At 31.4% G+C, this 26275-nt stretch overlaps 8 protein-coding genes across 8 annotated transcripts, besides 6 other annotated features; 2 read left to right on the top strand and 6 right to left on the bottom strand.

The window, feature by feature from the left end:
• Positions 1-101: part of a mobile genetic element that runs on past the window's edge.
• TVAGG3_0859110 (uncharacterized protein) lies at positions 102-605 on the bottom strand (the record flags this gene model as incomplete). Its single annotated transcript, XM_051249643.1, has 1 exon — positions 102-605. One exon carries the CDS (start codon positions 603-605, stop codon positions 102-104), a length of 504 nt encoding a protein of 167 aa, XP_051085118.1.
• Positions 606-2471: 1866 nt separating this feature from the next.
• Positions 2472-2519: a mobile genetic element.
• A 2178-nt stretch (positions 2520-4697) lies between these two features.
• Positions 4698-4734: a mobile genetic element.
• Positions 4735-6450: 1716 nt separating this feature from the next.
• TVAGG3_0859140 (uncharacterized protein) lies at positions 6451-6936 on the top strand (the record flags this gene model as incomplete). The annotated part of the gene is made up of 1 exon (XM_001308737.2): positions 6493-6936. The coding sequence occupies one exon, from the start codon at positions 6493-6495 to the stop codon at positions 6934-6936; it is 444 nt and encodes a 147-aa protein (XP_001308738.1).
• A 1027-nt stretch (positions 6937-7963) lies between these two features.
• Positions 7964-8067: a mobile genetic element.
• Positions 8068-9045: 978 nt separating this feature from the next.
• Positions 9046-9211: a mobile genetic element.
• Positions 9212-9383: 172 nt separating this feature from the next.
• Positions 9384-9406: a mobile genetic element.
• A 370-nt stretch (positions 9407-9776) lies between these two features.
• On the bottom strand, positions 9777-11048 carry TVAGG3_0859180 (radial spoke protein 3 family; the record flags this gene model as incomplete). The annotated part of the gene is made up of 1 exon (XM_001308738.1): positions 9948-11039. The coding sequence occupies one exon, from the start codon at positions 11037-11039 to the stop codon at positions 9948-9950; it is 1092 nt and encodes a 363-aa protein (XP_001308739.1).
• Positions 11049-12967: 1919 nt separating this feature from the next.
• On the bottom strand, positions 12968-15499 carry TVAGG3_0859190 (protein kinase protein; the record flags this gene model as incomplete). Its single annotated transcript, XM_001308739.1, has 1 exon — positions 13002-15464. One exon carries the CDS (start codon positions 15462-15464, stop codon positions 13002-13004), a length of 2463 nt encoding a protein of 820 aa, XP_001308740.1.
• A 96-nt stretch (positions 15500-15595) lies between these two features.
• On the bottom strand, positions 15596-17473 carry TVAGG3_0859200 (papain family cysteine protease domain containing protein family; the record flags this gene model as incomplete). The annotated part of the gene is made up of 1 exon (XM_001308740.1): positions 16096-17472. One exon carries the CDS (start codon positions 17470-17472, stop codon positions 16096-16098), a length of 1377 nt encoding a protein of 458 aa, XP_001308741.1.
• A 199-nt stretch (positions 17474-17672) lies between these two features.
• Positions 17673-20281, bottom strand: TVAGG3_0859210 (metallo-dependent phosphatases family; the record flags this gene model as incomplete). Its single annotated transcript, XM_051249644.1, has 1 exon — positions 17928-19829. One exon carries the CDS (start codon positions 19827-19829, stop codon positions 17928-17930), a length of 1902 nt encoding a protein of 633 aa, XP_051085119.1.
• Positions 20282-20372: 91 nt separating this feature from the next.
• On the top strand, positions 20373-23170 carry TVAGG3_0859220 (delta adaptin-related family; the record flags this gene model as incomplete). The annotated part of the gene is made up of 1 exon (XM_001308741.2): positions 20377-23007. The coding sequence occupies one exon, from the start codon at positions 20377-20379 to the stop codon at positions 23005-23007; it is 2631 nt and encodes an 876-aa protein (XP_001308742.1).
• Positions 23171-23259: 89 nt separating this feature from the next.
• On the bottom strand, positions 23260-24906 carry TVAGG3_0859230 (sn-1-glycerol-3-phosphate C16:0-DCA-CoA acyl transferase protein; the record flags this gene model as incomplete). The annotated part of the gene is made up of 1 exon (XM_001308742.2): positions 23832-24860. The coding sequence occupies one exon, from the start codon at positions 24858-24860 to the stop codon at positions 23832-23834; it is 1029 nt and encodes a 342-aa protein (XP_001308743.1).
• Between the last annotated feature and the right edge of the window lie 1369 nt (positions 24907-26275).

The raw sequence follows: 26275 nt of genomic DNA on the forward strand, positions 1-26275 counted from the left end.
TTAGTGTTGTCGTTTGTGTTGTAAAATATACGTTAACGGTTTTGTAAAGTGTCAAATTCACAAGTATTGGGTAAGGAGGCTCGCAGTGCCACAGTACCCAACTAAGCCATACTAACTGGATCTGCTGGTTTGTAATCTCTTTTTGAAGATAAACCTGATTCCATCATAAATTTTTCCACTTGATGATGCTTTATTTTTTGTAAATTGTCAAAAATTTGATCTTTTGTCAAATCTTCTATATTTTCAAATTCTTTTGCAATTTCTTCTTTTTCTTTCTCACAATCGGGATTTTGAGCAATATTTTGAAACCTTTTAATCAATAAATAAGTTTTTGAAATTCCTCCTTTATATTGTGAAACACAAGAATTAATTAATTGTTTTTGCTCAAATGTTGGTGGATTTGGTTTTCTGCCGCGACTAACTTTTGGTAATTTGATTTCTTGAAGTTGAAATGCTTTTCTTATTGTATTTTCGGCAACATTCAATTTAATTTTACCATTTTCCAATTCAACTTCCTTTCCCACACTTTTGTAAGATTCACCTTCTTCTATTCTTCTTTTAGCTTCAAATAGCCATTCTCTGCTTATAGATTTGGCAGTAGTCATAAAAGTGGTCCTTCTTTTGTGATAAGATTCAAATTTGAATGTGGATGATAAATAAAAATCAAAAATAATTGTTATAATTTAAATGAAGAAGTAATTTAAAACGATTTTATTTATGATCAAATTTTATATATTTTTTTGGATCAAATCCATTTTAATAGAATTTATATACTATTCATCTATTAGTAAACACTACCGTATATTATTTTTTAAGCTATCTTATTTTTTGAACTTTTATTCAAATCTTTGGTCGCAAGAAGAATTGCATGATAAATAAAAACATTTAATCAAAGTCAATTTTATTTTTCATATTCAAATGGACTGAGTGTTAACATTTAACATTTTTTGCTAATTGTCGTCAAAAATTAGGCGTAAAGCAAAAATTGATATTTCATATGGTTTTATGATAGATAAGCATTATATTCCCACTCATTATATTCGTAAATTTTGAGGTTTATCCTTCGCTTTTAAGATCATTGAATTTGATTTTTATATAAAATAGTTATATATTAGAAAATATTATGAGTTTATGTGATATTATTTTTCAGAAGATTTCATTCTATATGCCTATGAAAGAGGTAGGGCAACGATAGGTCAAAAAGGCTTCTCTGATAGATTTCCTTGCCTTTTGGATATGCTATAATATATAGCCTAGCATGATAGGATATGATGTCAAAAGTTCGAACATAACTTAGGATCTTGAGAAAAATGAAAAACAAAAATTACATAAAAAAGAAAAATTTTATCTAATTTGTTTTTTTGGACCGAATAAGTAATTTTATTGAATTTCAATACGACACATAGATTTTATTATTAGTAATAAATATAATGGTTTACTATTAACAAGGAACCTAAACTAATGAAAATTTGATTTCAAATATTGTATATGATTATCATAGATTACCAAAATATATTGCTATTTATGAGGATATAATATTGATTATTAGTAAATCGTATAAATTTAATAAATATACCATGAATATTGAATGAATTTCTTGATTCATAGGGGTAAAACGCGCTTTTATATGATTTAGACAGAGAATTTATGAGATGTAAATAACACAATAAAGGTTTATATTGAATATTTTCTAAAAATAAATCGAAATTATAAAAAACAATACATTTATTCATTGAAACTACTTGGACAAATATGAAACAAGCATTCAGGCAATACTTTTGAGACTTCAACGCATCTGATAATTTTTATATAACTTCACCTCTTATGCTTAGAGTGGAGGTATTGAGATCGTATAAGTATAGATGAGCTCACATTCAGATATGATGTGTGAACTTCTGTTTTCACTGCAATTTTGAATCAGAATAAACTCAAAACAAGAATAAAATGATATACTCACTCTCTAAATGTGTTCGAGATTTAAAGTTGTATGAATAAAACGATTCATCTTTCGAAGCCTCCCATTTAATGAGAGACTTCGAAAGATGAATGTATTCATGTAGATGAAATACTATATATGACCATGTGTGATACTAAAGATATCAAAATGTTCATTTTTAAGTGCAATAGAAGGGTTATCTCTCGTAAAATCTCAATTTAAGGAAGATTTAGAAAGAACTCCTTTCCTAAGTAGATAGTGTGTGGTTTCTGTCTTTTGGTTGATCAGGAACTATGAAATTAAGTCGGACAGAAAGAAGTTCTTTCCAAAACAGACTCCAAATGAGTTGTTCGAAAAGAACTTCCTTCTGTATATGGATAATTGTAGTTACCGCACTGAAGTATGTGATTGTGATGATGGAGTTCTCGATAAATCTAAAATCGGATTAAGATTAATTGAAAACTCAAGTAATTCTTTGAAATCTTGTGTTGTCTGGCACTATAATAACCAAAGAATGAGAATATTATGTTGAATGATGAGTACGTGTGCTCGGCATTCGCCGAGCGAATTGAGTTTAACGTACTATGAAAAGTGACAAATTTGGGCTTTTTTTCCTAGGGTTATGATCTCTTCCTTTCTGCTCAATACGACAGAAATGAAAGAATGAATTTGTACTCCCTAATTGATTACTACAATCTGTATCTATCTTTAACATAGAATTAGCTGCATTGTGATTTATACTCCAGAATTATTCAATTTAAGATCAACCTCGTAAATTTTAATCATATTGCACCAATACTCCTACGTTGAGATAAGAACATGATTATACATACCAAAGCCCCATATTAAAAATCAAAATTTAGCACCTCCATTATGCAACCACATTATTCGTCGCAAATAAGTATATTTACGCATATTATGATGCATATTCACACAACTCGTATACATGAAAAGTTATTAAAATCAGACAAAATTATTGCAATAAGGAAAAAAAAACAACTTTATTATATATGTTAGTAATGAATTACAAATATTTCTACAAAGAATGCTCAATACTTCATATAATCTTCGAATATTTCTTATTACAAGTTAATACATTTTGACTCGAACATGATAAACAAAAGCTGACACGCTGATTACTACATTTATGAAAATATAGTACGTTTCCATTCATCTGTTTACTTGTTTTTGTTGGAATAAAATCATTTTTTTTTTCTTTCATGAAATAAGAATTTTGCTGCGAAAGCAATATCTCTAACAATAATTAATACATTACGTCAACTCTGGAATGAGTATTTATCAAATATGATATCAAAATCAAAAATTAGTTGTTTTTTATGAGTAAAAACGATGTAAATTGATTATTTGACTAATTATCAAATACTTTGATTTTCCAAATTTTTTTCGAAATTGATTTTTTCATGTGAAAATTCAAATTGTTTAATTTCATTTTTGAAATTTTGAATTTTTTTTGGAATTTTGAGTTGATCAATTCAGCAGAATTGATAATGCTATTGCTTTAGGGCATACCACAAGGTGATGAATAAAAGGTGAACATTAACAAATTATTTTAAATCACAAATATCATCCTCATCAACTTTAATTCTAAAAAGAACTGTACTGAATTATGAAAATGCATGATTTACATTATTAAAATCTTTGAATGAAAATAGTACAAGATAAGTTTTTATTCATTTTTAATTAGATTTAAACGAAAAACTACTCCATATTAAAATTTAAGTCGAGAAATCGTATTTTGTTCTTATTTGTTAGCATTTTGTAGACATTCTAATCTTGAATTAATTTGTTACATGATATTATTAACAAATTTAACTGAAAAAATATGTTAATATGGAATAAACCATGATTATATAAGCTATCAATGCTATATATACATATGTAAAAGATTCATATTAACTCAATTAACAAAAATGATAGATTTTCATAAAGGTTCAATCTAGGTTCGTCCGAAAATTTTGATTTTTATATAGAAGACATAGTTTCATATACATAATTAAATTTTCAAACAAATTTGATCATACCATTTATTAAGCAGGATAGTATATTAATTACTATCAGTATAAAAATATAAAAATGATTATATTTAATTATTGCATAATTTAGTCAAAGAGTTATAAGCCTCAAGTGATCGTTATCACCTTCAATGCACGTATACTTTATTGATTCATAGATATTTAATCTATGTTTGACATGTTGTTGTCGTCATTCGTTTTGTTCCCATTCTTCCTAAGTTAGAATTAGAGAATACACCATCCACATCATCTAATTTGGTCCTCAGCGATAGATTGGTTCATTTTGGAGGAGTCCCATCAGACAGTTTTCGAGCACCAAATATCAAATTTTAATGTATACAAATCTTTAGTGATTTATCTCTTTTATGATGAGTAAAAGGTTTCTGCTCATCAACATTTGATTTCCGACATATATGATTTCTAATTGCAATTATTTACTTTCTTTTTATAATCTAACTCTGTGACTCATACCATAAATTAATTATTGGAAAGTGTCAATATGTTTGGCACAACGCATGGCGGAAGATACCAAACCATGCAGGGAATATGATACGTTTAAGATCTCCGAACTTTTTTTCCAAAAATTTTCTATCGTTGCCCTACCTCTCCTATGAAAAGTACTCTCAAAACTAACTTTTTCCTAATTATAATTATATCTAGAATATTGTATTATGCTTAGTATTATTTCATTTTTCTCATTCAATTTAGAATTTACAAATGTCAAAAAATTGAGAGCTGTCACTTTTGATGAATTTCTGTTTATTACAAAGTCAATTTGGAAAATTGTTTTCATTTTAGGAGAATATAATTTTCCTTTTCGAAAATTTAAAAAGTGAGACGCGCAGGATTCGAACTTTTTTAAAAGTTGATTTAAATGAATTTTAGTGTGAAATATAAGGATAATATCATATTTAAAATAAGAATATACTAGTTTAAGTGGTATAATTTTTTTCGATAAATTCGAGAGCATGTACGTTTAGGGCATCAAAAGTGTCAATTCGCTCAGCGAAAGCTGAGCTAGCTTCGTTCTCGAAAGAATAAGGAAGGAGTGAAGGAGAATGATACAGAAGTTGACACATTCATATCATTTCAACAAATTTTGATCAAATTGAAATTCAATAAAATTCAATTCAATTCATATCCTTCAGTCAGTACATTGATATCCTTCTGCATCACAATGATAACTCGGGCATCAATAGTTCTACAACTAACTCAGAAAAAAACAAGATTATTACTTCCTGCTTACAGCTTTTAAAAAGTTTCGATGATAAAAATCACTCTACTCTCGTTTATCGACATATGGTGATAGTAGGTAAACATATTCTTATCGATATTAATAAAAATATTTTTACGAAAATCTTATCCAATTAGAGAGTTATTCATAAAGTATATGATAATTATAATTACTTTATCTTTGTTTTATCTTTGAATAAACAATTTAATTTAAATTGCATAATATTTTTTGGTTGAAAGACAGGAAACTTAGTTGAGTTTGTATTATTTTTATCGTTTAATTCATCGTATCAGTGAGTGATCCAGATATTTAAGATATTTAGAAAAAATTTATTAATTTGATTAACAAATTTTAATCAAAATAGCAAAAATCTATTTGATAGCTGTAAACAAACAATAATTTTTATTTCAAGCAAAATCAATTATTTTCATCTAAACGTATAAAATTGTCAATTTTATGAGAATAAATTGAAAATCTCATGAAATATAAAGGAGAGTAATATTTTTCAATTTTTTTCTCTCAAATATTTTCTATTGTGAATTTTCTTGTTATCAAAAAATAATTTTAATATTTGTTTATTTCATTACATACAATAAAATTTTAAAAACTCTATTTCTTCTCAAGAAAATTTTTTCCTTCATATGAAGAAACATTTTGTTCTCCATTTGATACTGAGTCTAAATCTCGATTTTTGAATTTTCTTCTTTCCAAATTTCTTTTTTCCAAATTAGAAGTTTAATTCAAATTTTCAATAGTTTATATATTTTCTCAAACCGTCTTAGATTTTCTCACTTTTTAGGGATTTTCTCTCAAAATATACAAAAATAGTAATACCAATACATGTGTCTAATATACTTTAAAACCATCGTGATAAAATTCAAAAACGAAGAGTTCTTCTCTCCAAATTTTTTTCAAAATCAAAAAAATGAGATAAAAAAGTACGTTTGGAAAATTCATTTTTAGCATTTTAGGAATTTTCTCACTTTTCTTCCAAATTGACATCCTTATCATAAATTAATAAATTTGCATTACTAATTAATACAGCCCCAAAAAACACAAAACTTTGGAAAATATTATCGTAAACTAATACATTTCCATCTTGATTGATAAATTGAGGTTTATTAAATCGATACTCGAGATTTAAACTTGAATATGAGCTTTTCCAAATATTATCTGGATCACTCAAACTCACGAATTTCTATCAATACTACAAAATCTGTCACTTTTATCTATCTCTCAGAATATATGGAAATCACATAATATTCTTTTATGCATTAGACAACGAAGAAATGTTGTCACAAGCATATAAATATCAATTCATCTTTGATTATAATGCTCCAGTCTTAGAAATCACAACATGTCCAATTTTATACAGAAAAGCAACTTCCATCTCGATCATCACCAAGTTATCAGATCGTGATGGACCAGGCAATGTCAAGTTTGTCAGTTACCTCGACAACAGGAAGAACGAGACACTGAACTACACAGCAAATATCCATTATGATGACGGAAGACTGATATCGATAAGCAGTATCGTTTCAGTCCCAGTCCCAACAAAGACAGGAAGACACACGCTTTACATGTATGTTATTGATGCAACCAACGAAGTGAGTAACATCATTTCTACAACATTCTTGTTCGAAAATGTCTTTGAATCACATCTCAAAGAGAACCATTTCAAACGAAACACACGTCAACATCTTCTTTTCAGTCGAATAGTTGACATTGATTAATACATTTTACACTTTTGCATTTTATTTAAAAATGTAAAAGTCAAAATGTCTATTAAAACTCATGTGTTATCTCTAAATTTGCATGCCAAATGTGAGTGCTATATTGGTATATTCTTATTTATATTTTATTTTTAAAATTGTAAAGTATTCTCATTTGCGGAAATTAATCTTCTTTTAATCATACTATAATTGCAAGGAACAAATTCGAAAGCAATATCCGATATATGTTTGAATAAGAATATCGAATGGTATTGCAGACAATTTGATTAATGTTAAAGTTGCAGTACTTAATTGTTTTCCCGAACTTTACTGACGAAATACTATTTGCATTATCTATTCTAACATTTGCACTATTTTTCTCACCCTTTTTCATTGTGTTATTTTGGGTGTTAGAGTAGTGAACATTGACATAACAATTACTATCAACAGCACAAAATATATAATTGCATGCATTATCTCGGATATAACTGTCAGATATATCAATGTTTGCTGACGTTGTTCCTGAAATTAACCCCCAATTTCCATTTTGAATATTTTTAATCAAATTTATTTTAGAAATTTTGCAAGTTGACTGATAATGGTACAAAAGACTTTCTTCATATGCAGTATTATTATAAAAATTGGAATTATTTACTCTGACAGTGCTTGTGAAATAAAGTCCGTATGCTGTGTTCATTTCTCCAAAGTTAAATGTATCATTTACATAGCTTACTAGAATATCTCCATATAATAAGCAAAATGAGAAATCATCTAGGGCGTTGCAATTGGAAATTGAAGAATCAAGGAAATAATTTTGGCCAGATTTAGCTGTAATGCTACAATAAACGCCATTTTCTTCTCCAATTATATCATATGCACATATTTTATCTTGAACGCATCTGCCATTATCTTGCCTAATAGCATGATAATCTTGAACTTCAAAAAAATTATAAAATTTGCAATCACAAATTAATAAATTAGCACTGCTAACTGATATTGCCCCAAAAAACACAAAATTTTGAAAATTGTTTTCATAAACTAATACATTGGGGCGGCGACAAATTTGCCCAGCCAGTAAAGTATTCAATTTTTTTGCATTTTTTAAGGGTGCACACGAGAGGATCATGTAAACTTCAGAATTTAGCTTCTTAAGGGTGCACCCGTATGTACGTTTATTTGAGAGGAGGAGGATTACCCTCTCAATTTTGAGGGATTCGTTAGTTTATTTTCTCGATGAATATGCAATAAAATTTGATTTTTACCTTATCAATATACTTCATATAATATACACATGTTCATGTAAAAACTTTTTTCCAAAATCCTCAGGAATTAAGGAATTTTTGAATTTTAAGAATTTTTTTCGAATTTTTTCGAAAAAAAAAATATTTTCAGAACAGCCTTAACGGCTAAGATTTAGGAACAATGTTAAGTATCAAAAAGAAAGGAGGTCTGATATAGACAACATATATCGTTGAAGGTTGAAAAAATCTCTAATATTTGAGCCCAAAATTTCAAATTTTAATTTTTTGAAAAAAGAGGCCACCCGTATGTACGTTTATTTGAGAGGAGGAGGATTATATTTTTGAAAGGGTGAAACATTATGAATATGTTAATTATATAATAATATGTATTATTATAAAAAAGAAAAAATAAATCACGTTAAAATTTTTCTTTCTTGATTTTTTACAAAATCTACTTAGAATTATGCAAAATATGACTAAATAATTATAAATTTCAAGTTAAATTTTAATTTTGATAAATAATTTAAATTTCAAAATATCAAGTTCAGTTCGACTATGTATGTAGTAATTCCTCAATAAAGTGCCAAAACCCTATTAAAATATATGAACATTTTCAACATTTTAATGTTTTTATTTAAAAATTTGTTGGAATATGAGCTTCAAACAATTATTATGTAAATAGGTAGCCAAGATAATGCCTAAAAATAAGGTTCTAAATTCTGAAGTTTACATGATCCTCTTGTGTGCGCCCTTAAAAAAATGCAAAAAAATGTAATAAAATAAAAAAATTTTTAGTATCGATAATCTGAAATATGTTGTTTACTTAAGCCGCTCGCTTCGCTCGCGGCTTAGTTTCGTACAATCTTTTTTCGAATCTGTTCTTTTCGTCAGCCGCGAGCGAAGCGAGTGGCTTAGTTTCGTAATTTCATACAATCTTTTTTCGAATCTGTTCTTTTCTTAAGCCGCGAGCGAAGCGAGTGGCTTAGTTTCGTAATTTCATACAATTATTTTTCGAATTTGTTCTTTTTGTCAACCGCGAGCGAAGCGAGTGGCTTTTTATTTTTTAAAAATTTTTTTCTTTCTTACTTTTTTTCCCCCTTACTTACAAATTTGATAGTAACTTACCAAATCTTTCTATCATATAATAATAAATTAATCCATTTTTTGTTTCAAATCTGACGCTTTACATTTCTGACATGTAAACTTGTCACTTTTCACTTCGCCTCACTGGGCAAGTTTGTGCCCCCCTCTAATACATTTCCATCTTGATTGATGAATTGAGGCTCATTAAATCTGTATTCGAGATTTAAATTTGGATATGAATTTTTCCAAATATCATTCGGATCACTCAATCTAACAAATTTCTATTAATTAGTTGCGTTCTAAAAGATTGATCTACCTTCGACTTTTTGATGTCAATCATACAATTAATTATATGAGTTTCTCAAAAAGTCGATTTTGGTCTGGTCAGATTTAGTGAAAACTATACCTATTTCCTTTTATAAATAATTTTGCATAATAGCGATTATGACGAAAATGCCCTCATTATTATGAAAAAGAAGCTTGGAAAAGAAATTAACAATATTTAAATTTTTATAGGCATGTATCATAGAAGAATGAATACCATCTTCAATGTGATACAATTAATATGATTTAGATGGTAATGGTTTTCAATCAATAATGATTTTTTTCTAAAAATGAAAGAAAATTATATAAAATAACTAAATCATATAATTAAGATCAACAATAATGATGAGAGTTTACTTTATCTAAGAAAAAAACATTAAGTAATTAATTTGATTCGGATTCGCTAACATGTTCTTCATCTTCTTTTGGTTCTTCTTCCTTCTTTTTAGCCGCCTCGCGTTCTGCTGCCTTCTGGAGTGCATTGCGGATATTAACGGCTGCACGATCTTCGATGAGAGTTTCTCTCAACAAGAAGTATGACATCTTTGCATCCTCCTGTTTCTTTTGGATCCTTTCTTTCCTTGTCTGAGTTTGTTTTTCCTTGACGATTTCTGAAGCTTTTGACTGAGCTGATTCCTGAAGTTCTAATAGGAAATCCTTCTGAGTAATAGCAAGTGCAACTTCGCTTGAGAGCCATGGTAAGAATTGTGTTCTAACTTCTTCTTCAACTTCATCATAATAAGTAAGAGAATCGAAGACTTTCTTAACAATTTCTTCTGCGTATGATTCTGCAAATCCGCGTGTAGAAATATCTTTGTTCTTTTCGTTCTTTTCTTGGTAATGCCGTTCTCTTTGTTCCTCGCGACGCTTTGATTCGTCGTGGGTTCTTTTTGTTGCTGCTTCACGCTTTTGAAGATTAGCAAGAGTAATATTGCGGCCAACTTCATAATTATCACGATGCTGGCGAAGATTTTTAAGTTCTTCTTCCTCTTGGACTTCTCTAAGAGCTCTGTCGAGGATATTTTGTACTAAAATGATTGTTCTTGGTTTAACTTCAGTATCAAAATCGAAAAGTTCTGCTGCATTTGTTTGAGTTTCGACATCTATTCCAGGTTCGTCTTTAACTTCTTGAGGAGTAGCTGGTCTTTCGATGTATGTTTCTGCGGCTGTAGCTACATCATCTTCAATAGGTCTTTCAATCTCAGAAAGAATTGGTTCTTGATTTATTTGAGAAACCTCTTCTTCCTCGGGATGAACATCTTCTTCGCGTTCTTTTGGTGGTGGAATTGGTTTTGGTTTGTATTTAATTGGTTTAACTTGATCGGTTTGTGGTTTATGATGTGAATAGACTGAGCCTCTCGCAACACGCGGATCAACAGAGATATGCCAGAACGTTCTGGGCTGATCTTCATCTCTGTACAACTGAGCATTCGTAACTGTCTTAGGCGCCGCGTTGTAGGTGAAGGTAGTTGTCATTGAGTAACGAACTTTAGTTTACAAAAGTTTACAAATTTCAAATCTAATAAAAATTTATGAAACTATCACTAAATTGTTAGTTTGAATATGGCTTTCTTTAGATACTTAAAATTTTGCTTTTATTCATTTAATTTTGTCGGATTTTGATTGAAATGTCATCAAAATGAATTATATCAATTATAAATCATCTTTTCTACTCTAATCAAGTCAAAAGACATTCGGAAAACAATATATTTGCGGATGATATAGTCCAAAAATATCTAAAGACAAATCATTTCCGAATGAATGGATTAATGTAAGGATGTCAATTCGGAAAATTGTTTTCATTTTAGGAGAATATAATTTTCCTTTTGGAAAATTTAAAAAGTGAGACGCGCAGGATTCGAACTTTTTTAAACGTTGATTTAAATGAATTTTAGTGTGAAATATAAGGATAATATCATATTTAAAATAAGAATATACTAGTTTAAGTGGTATAATTTTTTTCGATAAATTTGAGAGCATGTACGTTTAGGGCATCAAAAGTGTCAATTCGCTCAGCGAAAGCTGAGCTAGCTTCGTTCTCGAAAGAATAAGGAAGGAGTGAAGGAGAATGATACAGAAGTTGACACATTCATATCATTTCAACAAATTTTGATCAAATTGAAATTCAATGAAATTCAATTCAATTCATATCCTTCAGTCAGTACATTGACATCCTTCTACATCACAATGATAACTCGTACATCAATAGTTCTACAACTAACTCAGAAAAAACAAGATTATTACTTCCTGCTTACAGCTTTTAAAAAGTTTCGATGATAAAAATCACTCTACTCTCGTTTATCGACATATGGTGATAGTAGGTAAACGTATTCTTATCGATATTAATAAAAATATTTTTACGAAAATCTTATCCAATTAGAGAGTTATTCATAAAGTATATGATAATTATAATTACTTTATCTTTGTTTTATCTTTGAATAAACAATTTAATTTAAATTGCATAATATTTTTTGGTTGAAAGACAGGAAACTTAGTTGAGTTTGTATTATTTTTATCGTTTAATTCATCGTATCAGTGAGTGATCCAGATATTTAAGATATTTAGAAAAAAAATTATTAATTTGATTAACAAATTTTAATCAAAATAGCAAAAATCTATTTGATAGCTGTAAGCAAATAATAATTTCTATTTCAAGCAAAATCACTTATTTTCATCTAAACGTATAAAATTGTCAATTTTATGAGAATAAATTGAAAATCTCATGAAATATAAAGGAGAGTAATATTTTTCAATTTTTTCTCTCAAATATTTTCTATTGTGAATTTTCTTGTTATCAAAAAATAATTTTAATATTTGTTTATTTCATTACATACAATAAAATTTTAAAAACTCTATTTCTTCTCAAGAAAATTTTTTCCTTCATATGAAGAAACATTTTGTTCTCCATTTGATACTGAGTCTAAATCTCGATTTTTGAATTTTCTTCTTTCCAAATTTCTTTTTTCCAAATTAGAAGTTTAATTCAAATTTTCAATAGTTTATATATTTTCTCAAACCGTCTTAGATTTTCTCACTTTTTAGGGATTTTCTCTCAAAATATACAAAAATAGTAATACCAATACATGTGTCTAATATACTTTCAAACCATCGTGACAAAATTCAAAAACGAAGAGTTCTTCTCTCCAAATTTTTTTCAAAATCAAAAAAATGAGATAAAAAAGTACGTTTGGAAATTCATTTTTAGCATTTTAGGAATTTTCTCACTTTTCTTCCAAATTGACATCCTTAATTTAATGTTTAGTTGTTTGGAGTTATGATGATGTTTACAAGATTCTTCTGGGTTATAAAAAAAACGTTCATAAAATTTTAATAAAATTTTATGGATAAATATATCAACAATGAAAAACTAATATGATTAAGATCAAATCATAACAAATAACAGTCAAAATTTATAATAAAAATAAAACAAAACAAAAATCATGATAAATATTGTTGAAGCGAGGCGACATAGTTCTTGTAACTAGATACTTGCTTCAATTTATGAAGTACGTGCTTGAAATCATAGGTCTTCAGGAGCTCTTTGACCTTTTCATTTGTACTCATCACAGTTAGAGCCGAAAGAGCCGGGAAAGTGTACTCTGACTCGTCCTTGAGCATTTCGAAAAGATTAGGAACATATAACAAAAAGTCTTCAATGAAAACTTTTCGAGATATCGTTTCAAATAATCCAATCATTCCTTTTGTGAGGTCTGGAAGCTTGAACGCTGATACAACCTGTATATACTTCTTAAAGAAGTCTGTTTCAGATAGTTTGATGTACAATTTAGGTTCATCAAACATTTTAATTAAAATATTTGTAATTGTAGGGATAAATTCAGAAGTATTATGATCAAGAATGCTCGAAAGAAGTTTGCAGAATGATGAGGACTTGGCAATCTTAGGTCTGAGGTTTTTCGTTGAGACAATCATGATAATAATTCCTAATCTGTAATCAAAAGTTGATTCTGTGTTGGGCATCCATGTCCTTGAGTGCTTGAGAAGTGCGGAACCAATTTTATCTGGGCTGTCGCAGAACAAATCAAGTAATTCGTAAAAAGCCAATTTTGATTTTGGAAAAACTTGAATCAATTTGTAAACTATGCCTTCAGTTATATCGATCTGCGGCTTCCTAATTAAATAGGCAGCAACAAGATCAACAAGGGCCTCGTTCAAAAGGTGTTTTTCGATAATTTCAGGTTTGATTACGATTTTTGAGTCAAAATAGTTGATAATGAACTTGTAACTCTCAGCAACAACTTCTTCGTCAGTTCCAATTGAAATTGTTTTGAGGAAAATTTCGGAAAATTCTCCAAATCTGTTTGCGAGAGCTGTTTCATTGGAGGAGAACACGTAGTTGAGTAATCTGAGGTAGTTCAAGCCGGAAAATCTCAGGAACTCCCTGTAGTTTTCGAGAATGAAATCGACCACAACTTTCATATAGATCAAATGGTCTCCTGGCTTGAAATACAGGTTCAGCAAGCGTATTATATGGTCGCAGTTCTCCGAAATGTACGGTCTGAGCAAGTTCAAGAAGTCTTGGTTCATTATTGAAGGATAAAAGGTCATAGAAATCACGAAAACCATCAAAGTTCCCTCTCTTATATTTTTATTCTTCAAGGGAAGTGAGAAATAAAGACCGGATTCGATCATTGATTTGAGTAGATTTACATCTTTAGAGATAACTCTTATCATTGGTAGAATAATTCTGATCTGTACGTTGACATCTGTAATAACAGCGATGATTTCTTGTATAACTGTGAAGAATTCCTTAGCTGTAATCGCATTTATTGTTTCGATCGCTTTAAAGTAGTTATTTATGAATTCAGGGTCCGACGGATTCAATACTAATACCCAATCCGTTGATTCTGAGCTCTTCGATGATATCGTTGACTTTGATTTCCTCTGATGAGGAGTAGATGGAGGGGTAATCTTAGGGACAGAGCGCCTTCTGCCACCAGAACTATGCGGTGTTGACAAATGCCGAGAGGGATGGTCCTTGTGATGCATGAAATTCTTGAATTCATCTTGTTCTGTTCCATGATAATAAACTTTGCCATCTTTAAACTCCCTTACGATCTCTTTGAATGTCGGACGTTTATCAGGGTCTTTATCCCAACATCTAGAAATGAGAGATTTCAAACCTGGTTGTATAATTTTAGGAAATTCTGGTCTTTCGTCCTTTTGAGTGACCGCGTAAGCAATTTGGATATCGGACATGCCTTTGTAAGGTGTAGTCTCTTTAAGCATTTCCCATAAAATGATGGCATATGCGTAGACATCGATTTTATTCGTATAAGGTCTGTTAAAGATTAATTCGGGTGACATGTAATGTGGTGTTCCGACATCTCTTGTCATTGTTGAATTTGGATTTGGCTGTTCTATTTCATATACGCGTCTTGAAAGTCCAAAATCGCAAATAACTGGATAAAGGTTGTCGCGAAGTAAAATATTTCTTGATTTAATATCTCTATGTATTATATTGTGTTCGTGTAGGTATTGTAATCCTCTTGCTATGCCATAAGCGATGATTGATTTATTTGTTGCGCTTAAATCTGGAGAACCTTCTTTGTGGTTGATTGCATTGAATAGAGTACCGCATGGTATGTATTCTGTGATTATCGAAAATGGATATTTTAGAGTGCATCCAAAGAATGGCAATAAAAATTTGTTTTTGCATACAGCTAATATCTCCGCTTCACGAACAAAAAGTTTCAAATCTTGTCCTTTAAGTTCTTTCGTATATAATTTCTTAATCGCACGCTTCTTTTGCGTGTTAATGTGAGTTGCCAAAAAAACCTCTCCGAAAGCACCTGCACCAATACTATCACCAATTTTAAACTCACTAAGATCCACTGAATATGAGCGAAGATCTCGAGAAACCATGTCCGAGATATCACTCATTTTTTTCAATGAAAAATTGTTGAAGAAAGTTTACAGCGCAGAAAAGGTGACAGTCTCATCTTCCGAAAATTTTGCAGCTATTGCATAACTCAAATTCCTCTTTTTAAAAAATCCCTTTGATGCTATTGTTAACAGTCTTAAAGAAGTCAACTACAATGCAAAGAAACTGATCAATATGTAAATTAGATAAGCTCCTTTTAGTTGATATCACTCATTGCATGGCTTGATTTTGAATTATTAGATTAGAACAATGCTTATATGGCTGACAAACTGTTGGAGTTTAATTATTTTATTACTCATCCAACATTCATGTTTTATTACCACTCCAAAATTAATTACCGAATCTATTTATATATAAATGAAATTAGATTAAAGAAGCTATATTATAAGTGTGTTTAGACTGCGCAAGATATGTTTATTCAATATCAAAAGATTTAATTAAGCGGATTAAGACCTTTAACTAAGTAAATATTCTCTAAAAAGATAAAATTAAGATATATGTGAATGATATTCCACTATTAAAGTCAAATTCAAAAAAAATAAAATATTATTGAAATCAAAATGTTGAGTATTGATTAAATATTTGAGCTTTTATGAGTACAATACATATTTTTATTCCTAAAAGATAAATTTACAAAGAAAATTTTGAATAATATTTAGAAAATTCCTTAGAATAAGCGGAAGATGGAAAAGTAGCTTGAACTCCATAAGCTATCCATGTCCCAGTACCACTTTGGATGATTGTGTCTAATTCATCGTACATCAAAGCAGAATATCCGCAAAATTTCGAATTTTCTTGGAAATCCTTAATGGTGAAGGCCAGATTTAAGTGCTGGAATGGTAATGTCTCTAAAACTTCAGAAACAACATTATCATCTGAAATCTTTGCAATTGTTGCTAAAGGAACACCCGTATTAGAGAAAGAAATGAGTGGGCGGTCATAACCAATCAATGCGTACTTAGATGATGTATCACAGTACTTGGAATTGGTACAAATTAACGTATCGGCAAAAGTGACGGTTTTATTTCCTCTTTTGAATTTCTGAGGAATCTGACATTTTGACGGGTCCTTTGTATCTTTGAGGCATTGAAGTGTTGTTGGTACCCAGTTCATTGGGTTCCTGAGATTGGGACAAAGGATTCTTTCTTCTTCTGATGTCAAAAGATTCGATAAAAAGACAGATGTGTGGCCATGATTGCAATTGTTGGTTCTAACAAAGAAAGCTCCCTTTGTATTCTCTTTCTGGCTGATGTTGACGAAAGATTTCGGACTATATTCATCAGAATACCCAACAATTAGTAATGTTTCGTTTTCTACTGGAATTTGTTTGCCTGATCTGGAAAATGTATAGTCTGAGCTGCTCAAAAATGGAATTTCGAATGTTTCTGGAGTAGTTTGGGAATATTCACAGGATTTACTCGATTTGTAGAGATCTAGAGTGCATGGGAAGAAATATCTCTCTTGTAGTTTGGTGTATTTGATAGCTATTGGGTAATTCGCTTCAACAATTTTTTGTTTTATATCTCTGATGTTGCTTGACTTGAATTGCACATTGAAACTGAATTTAACAGCACTATTTGAGCCTATTGGATGTAATAAATCATCTGTTATCGATTTAACATGTGATAATTCTTGTAAATCTGTTGCTTTTGGATGCTTGGCGAGGATTTTGTCGATATGTTGTGCTGAAAACTGCAAATATTGATCTTCCTTCATGTATTTCTGAGAATATCCTGTATCTTTATAGAAAGATGAAAATAAACCGGCTAATGTTGAGGCAAATGTAGTGGCTTTACTTTCTTCTTTAGCAACAGGAACTATATACAATGAATCAATAATAGCTCTAGCAAAAATTGGCTTTCCTGGAGTAAGTCTTGTTGTATCTTTTTTAATTTGTTTTGCAAGTACCATATTTCTTGATGATAACACTAAAGCGGCAAATGCTAGGAATGTTGACACTACTGCAAATGAAACAATATCAAAAGTAGTTCCTACTCCTCGCTTCATTTGTCAAAATGTCAAATTGGCAAAAATCAAAAATGTGAATTGAAATTTAGTTAGAAATTCGTTTTTAATATGATATTTTCTCTTGTATATGATAAGGAAATGTTTTCATTCTTCTTGATCAGAAAGATATGAATAATCTTCATGAATGTTAGGAATGGAATCGTCATTCTAAGTCTAAAATGATCACATTGCATTTGAATTTCAATATACCCGAAATACTGGGATAAAAATTAATTTGACCTGATAATTGAATCAGGATTTCAATGAAATCTAAAATCCAATCATTTATTTTATTGATTAAGGAAAAAAGTAATACTAAATTATCAAAAACATAAAGAGAATGAGTTTATTCTTATAAAAAATAAACTCGTTTTTCACAAATTTCATCTCCAATTCAATTTTTTCAATGAGATTCTCTCAAATTTTCTATGGATTATTGAAAAAATGAGTTTATCTTATTCCACTAGAGATTTGTCAAATAATTCGTTATTTCTTGTTTCTCTTCCTTTGAGAGACTTCATAACGAAAATGATTGTGAAAACTAGCAAAACAATTGGGATGAGAACGAAGCATGGAGAAGTGAGAGCGAAACCAAGTCCAAACCATGACCAAGTCTTGTATGCGTAATAAGAACATCCAGCCAATGTTCCCAAGTAAACTAACAAGTCAATAGCGAACACCCACGATAAGCAGAATGTTGCTTTAATTGATGAAGAAATGAAAGCGAAACCTAACACTACAAAGTATAGGTACCAAACAGCGAATTGTTGTCCTTCAAACTGGAATATGTTTATAGCATTTGCTACGTATCCCCAGCTCCAATACATTGCTGGTTTCTTGTCCAAAGCGAAAACATTCAAAGGAAGAATCAATGGCCAAATTGTTGCAAGAATTGCTCCGAGTTTAATAAACTTAGGAGAATTGTACAATCTATTTCTAACTAATATGAAACCACCGAATATAGCAAACATCCAATGGCTGTTGTTGTTCTTTCCAATGATCCATTGTTCTGCTTGACTTCCAACAGTCGAAAAATTGACAGGTAACGTGATAACAATAGAAACAATTAAAAACCAAGCGAACAAAAATGTATAAGCAATGGAATGCTCAGTTAAATAACTCTGTTCATCGAAACCTCTTACTGTTGGATTGACCGTAAATGAGATGTTTCCTTCCCAATCACCGACCATCGTCAAGTTATGATATCCATTTGAAAACTCTGCTTCCATTGTGCATAACCAGACACTTTCTTCGATCTGTCTGTTGCAGTTTAGCTTGCCATTAGCTGACCCTCTGACACTCAAGTTGCCAGGGGTTTCTCCGAAGTAAAGAGCTCTGATTCTTGTCTTTCTTTCTGAGAAAATATCGAGTCCTGAAACTTGTTTCACTGGAGAAGGAGCTGTCATGACTGCTACGTGATCTTTTGTGATGTCTACTTCATGGTAGGTGATTCTCCTGTTGTCATATGTGATTAAACCAACTCTGTCGTTGTAGAAAAGCCATGGAGTTCCAATTACTTCTAATACGTCTCCGAAATGTTGGAAAACTGGATGCTCTGGGTGTCTGTGGCCACAAAGAATCATGCGGACATTGGATGTGCGCTTTAAGTACTGAGCATATGATGATGAAGAATCCATTCCGTTATTTGGATACCACATCAATGCTGGATGATGGTGAGCAAGTATTTGGATGTCATCGTTGTTGTTTATAATCTCGTTAGTGACATTCTTGATAATACCGTACTTTGGAGAAGTAAACCAAGTAAGATCAATCGGAGGAGTTGGGAACTGGAATGGATTGATAGCTAGAATGGATGCTGTAATGCCTGGAATATCGAGCGGTATTCTTTTCATTTGAAAATCGGAAAAATTGTATAAAGTATTATTTGCATAGTGATGCTTAGAGTCATAGCTGATGAGATCGTAGATATCGTGATTTCCAGCAACTTGAACTAGTCTGGAATCGCCTGTTAAGTTCAATTCGGCTAATAATTTCTTGTATGCGTTCCAATCATTTTCGTGTTGATATGTATAGGGACGTTTCGCTCCTTCATCTTTGTTGTCAACTAAATCTCCTGTCAAAATGATTTTCTTTGGCTTTAAAAGATTAATTGATCTATTTAATTGGTTTAAAATGTTTTCGTAACTTCCCTTACGAGTTGAACTGACATGAAGATCAGTTCCATGAAGGAACCAAGTTGGTATTTCTGAGTCATTAAATGGACTAGTTCTTGCTTGTGAAAAGAAGTCCTTTGTAGTGACTTTTCTGGGTGTAATTACGATAGATAAGAGTGGTAGACTTATAATAATTATCCATACATACTGGCTAAGAAAGTATGGAATAATTCTCAACTTCATTTATATAAAAATGAATGATTTTTATACCAAAAGCACTTTTGGTCCATAAAAATATGGGATATGTTAATGTTTTACAACAGATCTATGTTTAATAGAATCGTAAATAATCGAATCAGAACATGTAGTAAATCAAGAATTAGACTACGCTATAATCAAATGATCACATATTAACTAGGCTCATTGTGTTGCCTATCAAAATTTTTAGAGCAAACAGAAGATGTGTTAAGGGTTTAAACCGACCATTTATCTCCTCTCAAAATTTTCAACTTGTGATTTAGGTCCAAATAACTGGTATGTATACAATTCCCATAAAGTATCTGCTTTAGATGTTCCTAAAGGTGAAGAATTCATCAATGACTCTTAGTCAGCCCTCTTTTTGCATGATAATGATTAATTTGGGTATTCAACTATGCAGTCCTTGAGTCATAATTGATATGTATGTCATATGTAAAAAGTGGGTATACAGATACAGATATCAACTTTCAACAAAAAATTTTTTTGGTGGAAGTTCAGAAAAGTGCCATCGTAAATTTGTAAAAGTGCCAAAATGCAAAAATTGGAAAATCTTGCAAGCGATTTATTTAAGCCTCCGCTGTATGATATTGCAAAATCATACCTGAAGGCAATAGGAGATGGCACGCAAGATGAAAAAATGGTTGAAATTCTCGCAAAACTTCAAGATCAATTTAAATCTTTTCGTTCAACACCAAAAATGGATGCCGCACAAGTAATTATCTTCATCGGCATGAACGGATACGACACTGTATGGTCAGATTTTAACATTCTCGATGTTATGTCCATAGACAATTACTCAGCCAAAAGAATTGCTTACACAGCAGCCGAATTTCTATGGACAGCAAGCTCAGAAGTATGTTTAATGGCAACAAATAGAATCGCTCGTGACTTGACTTCCAAGGATCCTCTTGTTTGTTCCTGTGTTTTATCTTCAATTCCAAATTATTTAACACAACCAATCGCAATGCACATTGCAAACGATGTTGTTTCGATGATGAGTTCCTCAAAAATATACGTACGTCAAAAAGCAATCACTACTTTCTATCATATCTGTTGCCATTATCCAGATGCCTTGAAAGCAGGCTTTTCTGCACTTAAACTCGGCTTGGATGATGTTGACAAAGGTGTAGTTTATGCAACAGTCACTGTTTTCCACATGTTTTGCTTATTATTCCCTCAACAATTTACTCAATTAATTCCAAAGTTCTTTAAGATGCTCGAGACCACAAATGTCAACTGGATTAGACTCAGACTTATCCAGATTCTTACTCTCCTTAATACTGTCGAGCCACGTACAGCCAAAAAGTTAATTCCTCTTTATTCAAATATTATGGACACCGTAACCTCACCAAATGTCATTTTCGAAGTCGTCAACTCAATACTACAGATGGGACTTGCAGATTCCACTCTCATTTCCCTTGCAACCCAGACAATTGAAAAATATATTCATTCTACAGACGAAAACTTACGATTTTTGGGACTTTCATACTTCCTCAAGCTTCTTGAGATACAGCCGAAACTGATCTCCCAGTACAGAGAAGTCATTTCCGAATGTCTCGACAACGATAATGAGTCAATGAGGGTCAAAGCCTTGGATTTACTGGCTTCCTTGGCCAATTCCAAGACCATTGACAGCGTAGTGTCCAAGATATTCGACAATATCCAACTCGCGAGGAGAACAGCCACGAAAAATATGCTTATTCAGAAACTGATCGAAATTTGCGTCCAAAACGATTACGCCCTTGTTTCTGATTTCGACTGGTACATAACTGTTCTCATGGATATTGTTTCCGAGCGAAATATCTCATGTTATAAATTATTAGGTGAACAGTTCCTGGATTTGGCCGTCAGAGTTCCAACCACCAGGACAAGGTTGGCCAAGGAAATGGGCACGATTCTCTCAAAAATTTCAATAACAGCGGCTGATCCTTTGTTATTGATCGCTTCCCACATTTTGGGAGAATATTCCAGCGACCCAGGTGATTTCCAGAGAGTTCTACAGCCTGTTGTCTCCAATTTTGGCCCAAGAGTACAAAGCAGTTGCATACAATCCGCATTTAAGATTTATTTGCGTTGCGCGACCGACGAATCGAAGAGGAAAGAGCTCGAACAGAGTTTCGCCCTCAAATTACCTATGTTTGAGATGTCTTTCTTCTTGGATGTACAAGATCGAGCACTTTGTATGGATTCCCTTGTCAAATTCCTCGCTTCCGATGATGGAAAGGAATCTCTGAGTGAACTCTCGTCTGTTCTGACCCAACCCGATGAAGACGACGAAGAACAAGAAAAATTGGAAATTCCATCTGACATCGACCTTCCAAATCCAGACTTGGACGGACCAGAAGACGAAGAATCCATCGTCAAGCAGGAGGAAACCGACGAAAAACAAGGCAAAAAGAAGAAATCCGCTGGAAAGAAAGGAAAAGGCAAGAAACAAGCCGAACCGACCAAGAAAGGCAAAGGAAAAGCAGCTAAAGCAGTTAAAGGACCAGAAGAAAAGTCAAAAGTCCAAAATATCGGCAAAAATGGAATTATTAAAGTTTCTGCCACCAATTTCACAGTCCATGATGATGATAATACTGTTATTGATGTAGAACTGACCTTCGAGAACCTCCTAGATACCCAAATTGACTCTGTTTCCATTGAATATGAAGATACAGGATTTGTAAAAGGAGTTTCTCTTCAACCTACATCACAGATTGAACCTAATTCGAGTATTAAATCAACTATCTCGTTCCATGTTGAGAAACAGACAGCTCCAAACGTTGCAAAAGTGTTATTAATTCCACATTGTTCTTATTCCGAAGTTCTTGAGTGTAGAATCAAGTTGTTCCCATCATTGTTCCTTTCTCCAGCACCGGAAGAGAAGTTGGCAGCTGCAAAAGAGAACTTGAAGAAGAAAGAAGTCGTGAAATTGAATATTTCTGCTCCTCCAAGGGAAATTTTGCAGGCGACAGCAAACGCAATTCAGGGAAATGTCCTCCCTGGAAAGGACCAACAGTCTAAAACTGTTTTCGCTGAGGCAAAGAATGGAAATGTCGTTGTGGCATTGATTGCAATTGATGGGGAACAGGCAACACTCGAAATAGAATCAAATGATGGACAGCTGGTATCGTCATTGGCGAAAGAAGCTGAAATGAAGTTGAAAGCTCTTCTAAAATAAATTTTTAATTTACTTTTTTTCAAATTTCATTTATTTTCTTTCAAAATAGATCAATCTCTTGATTGATAATGCATAATAACTCATTATATTTTCATTTTTTTAAAAGAATTTCGCATGATGTAAAAGATGAAGATGGATATATTGCCTTTCATTATGCAGCAGATAAAAATATTAAAGAAGCAGATGAACTTCTATTTTCAGATGATGCAAATATTAATGAGACGATGAAAAAGGATAAGCTGCTCTTCATATTGCAACGGAATTAAAATAATGAGATTCTACAGAATTTCTTCTTTAGCATGGTGTTTCATTGCAGCAGTTTATAATAGTAAAGAAACTACTGAGCTTTTTATTTCATACACTTCAAATATCGATGAAAATCAAGATTATGAGGAAAAATACCTTTCAATGTGCAGCAGATAATAATAGAAAATGTGCAGTCGAACTTCTTATTTCACACTGTACAAATGTCAAGGAAACAAAAAGAAGATGGAAAATCGATTGCTGTATTTATGTATTTCAAAGAAGATAAAGGATGTTTCATATTACAATATGGTCTAATCTTACAAATTGTATTACTGTAAGTATTAAAAACAAAATTTAATTTCTTTGCGTTTATTCATTCGAAATTTTGGTACAATTTGATCCAAATTCTCAATGCAACCAATAACATTAAAAATTTTGTAATGATTAAACAAGACGAACTAATAAAAAAACTAGTTCTAGATAATAAAAAATTTTATTCGTGATCAGACTATATAATATAAGTAAAATTTAAATACTATTCAGTTTAAACATGAATATAAAGAAGTTGCAAGGATGAATTAGTTGACTTTTTCGTGATTTTCTTCAGGCTTTGGCTGTTCCTGGTTATTTTGAGTATTTTGCTGTTGTGCGGCCTTTTGTGCTTTCTTGTGCTTAAAGATTTCATCGTTTGAGCGTGTTGTTGCCTTGATTCCGAAGAAATTAGCGACAAGAAGTTCTGCGTTTTCAGCGAACTTATCTGGGGAGTTTTCGTTCTCAGCCAGTGTCATAGCTGGGAGGAATGTAACGTCGACGAAGTTTAATGGCATAGCGAGGCACATGAAGAAGTATTCGAGGGTATTTGTCTGAGTCCAGCCGTAGGAGTTCCATCCTCTTGGAACAAATGGCTGGTTATATCTGATGAGGACTGGTTGAACCTTGTGCTGTGTGATGAAAGCGCTTCTGTGGAACTTAAAGAGATAATCTCCTTTATGTGTTGTTCCTTCTGGGAAAATGAGGACAGGAAGGAGTTCCTTGTTATCGGCTTGTTCAACAATAAGCTTTGATTGGCCGCCACTCTGATCTCTACGGACATATATTGGATCTAATGGATCTAACATGTATTTTAAGATGGATTGGCCAATTTCCCACTTGCAAACAACACTGCAGTGGATGCAATATGAAACAATGAATGGGTCATGGTATGCACTGTGGTTGGAAATGATGATTCTGGTGTCTGGATCGGCTTTTCCATGGATTCTGATCTTCATATGGCCGAAAGCGAACGAAACAAGTCTGACAGAGACTTGTAAGCAGTAGTAGAAGAATTTCTTCATGAACTTGCGATTGTTATTTGTTAATTTGAGCTGAATCATACGGCCATAGATGACAAATAAGTTCATAAGGGCAAATCCGCCAACGCCTATGACTAATCTGATCGGACCCAAGAATAAAAGGAAGCAAATGGCTTGATAAACACGATGGTACCACTGGTAAGTGTGATTTTGCCATTCAGCATTGAACTGTTCGTCTGTGATATCACTGAGCTGTGTTTGGTTATGCTGATCTGGGTAGTTCTCTGGAGTTGAGGAGAAAGGAAAGATTTTCATTTGACTATTAGACGATAGAAATTTTGTGAAGAACCCTCGATCAAGCACTTGAATGGCGATTGAATAAAATCTTAAAAACCAACAATCAAAAGATGATTTTATGGGTTATTTGTAAGGATGTCAATTTGGAAGAAAAGTGAGAAAATTCCTAAAATGCTAAAAATGAATTTTCCAAACGTACTTTTTTATCTCATTTTTTTGATTTTGAAAAAAATTTGGAGAGAAGATCTCTTCGTTTTTGAATTTTATCACGATGGTTTTAAAGTATATTAGACACATGTATTGATATTACTATTTTTGTATATTTTGAGAGAAAATCCCCAAAAAGTAAGAAAATCTAAGACGGTTTGAGAAAATATATAAACTATTGAAAATTTGAATTAAACTTCTAATTTGGAAAAAAGAAATTTGGAAAGAAGAAAATTCAAAAATCGAGATTTAGACTCAGCATCAAATGGAGAACAGAATGTTTCTTCATATGAAGGAAAAAAATTTTCTTGAGAAGAAATAGAGTTTTTAAAATTTTATTGTATGTAATGAAATAAACAAATATTAAAATTATTTTTTGATAACAAGAAAATTCACAATAGAAAATATTTGAGACAAAGAAAAAAAGAAAATTGAAAAATATTACTCTCCTTTACATTTCATGAGATTTTAAATTTATTCTCATAAAATTGACAATTTTATACGTTTAGATGAAAATAATTGATTTTGCTTGAAATAAAAATTATTGTTTGCTTACAGCTATCAAATAGATTTTTGCTATTTTGATTAAAATTTGTTAATCAAATTAATAAATTTTTTCTAAATATCTTAAATATCTGGATCACCCACTGATACAATGAATTGAACGATAAAAATAATACAAACTCAACTAAGTTTCCTGTCTTTCAACTAAAAAAAATTATGCAAATTAAATTGTTTATTCAAATATAAAACAAAGATGAAGTAATTACAGTTATCATAAACTTTATGAATAACTCTGTAATTGGTTCAGATTTTCGTAAAAATATTTTTACTAATATCGATAAGAATACGTTTACCTACTATCACAACATATCGATAAACAAGAGTAGAGTGATTTTTATCATCGAAACTTTTTAAAAGCTGTAAGCTGGAAGTAAAAATCTTGTTTTTTCTGAGTTAGTTGTAGAACTATTGATGTACGAGTTATCATTGTGATGTAGAAGGATGTCAATGTACTGACTGAAAGATATGAAGTGAATTGAATTTCATTGAATTTCAATTTGATCAAAATTTGTTGAAATGATATGAATGTGTCAACTTCTGTATCACTCTCTTTCACTCCTTCCCTATTCTTTCGAGAACGAAGCTAGCTCAGCTTTCGCTGAGCGAATTGACGCTTTTGATGCCCTAAACGTACATATTCTCAAATTTATCGAAAAAATTAT

The sequence above is a fragment of the Trichomonas vaginalis genome, chromosome VI (assembly GCF_026262505.1).
Source record: "Trichomonas vaginalis G3 chromosome VI, whole genome shotgun sequence".
Lineage (NCBI taxonomy): Eukaryota > Parabasalia > Trichomonadida > Trichomonadidae > Trichomonas > Trichomonas vaginalis.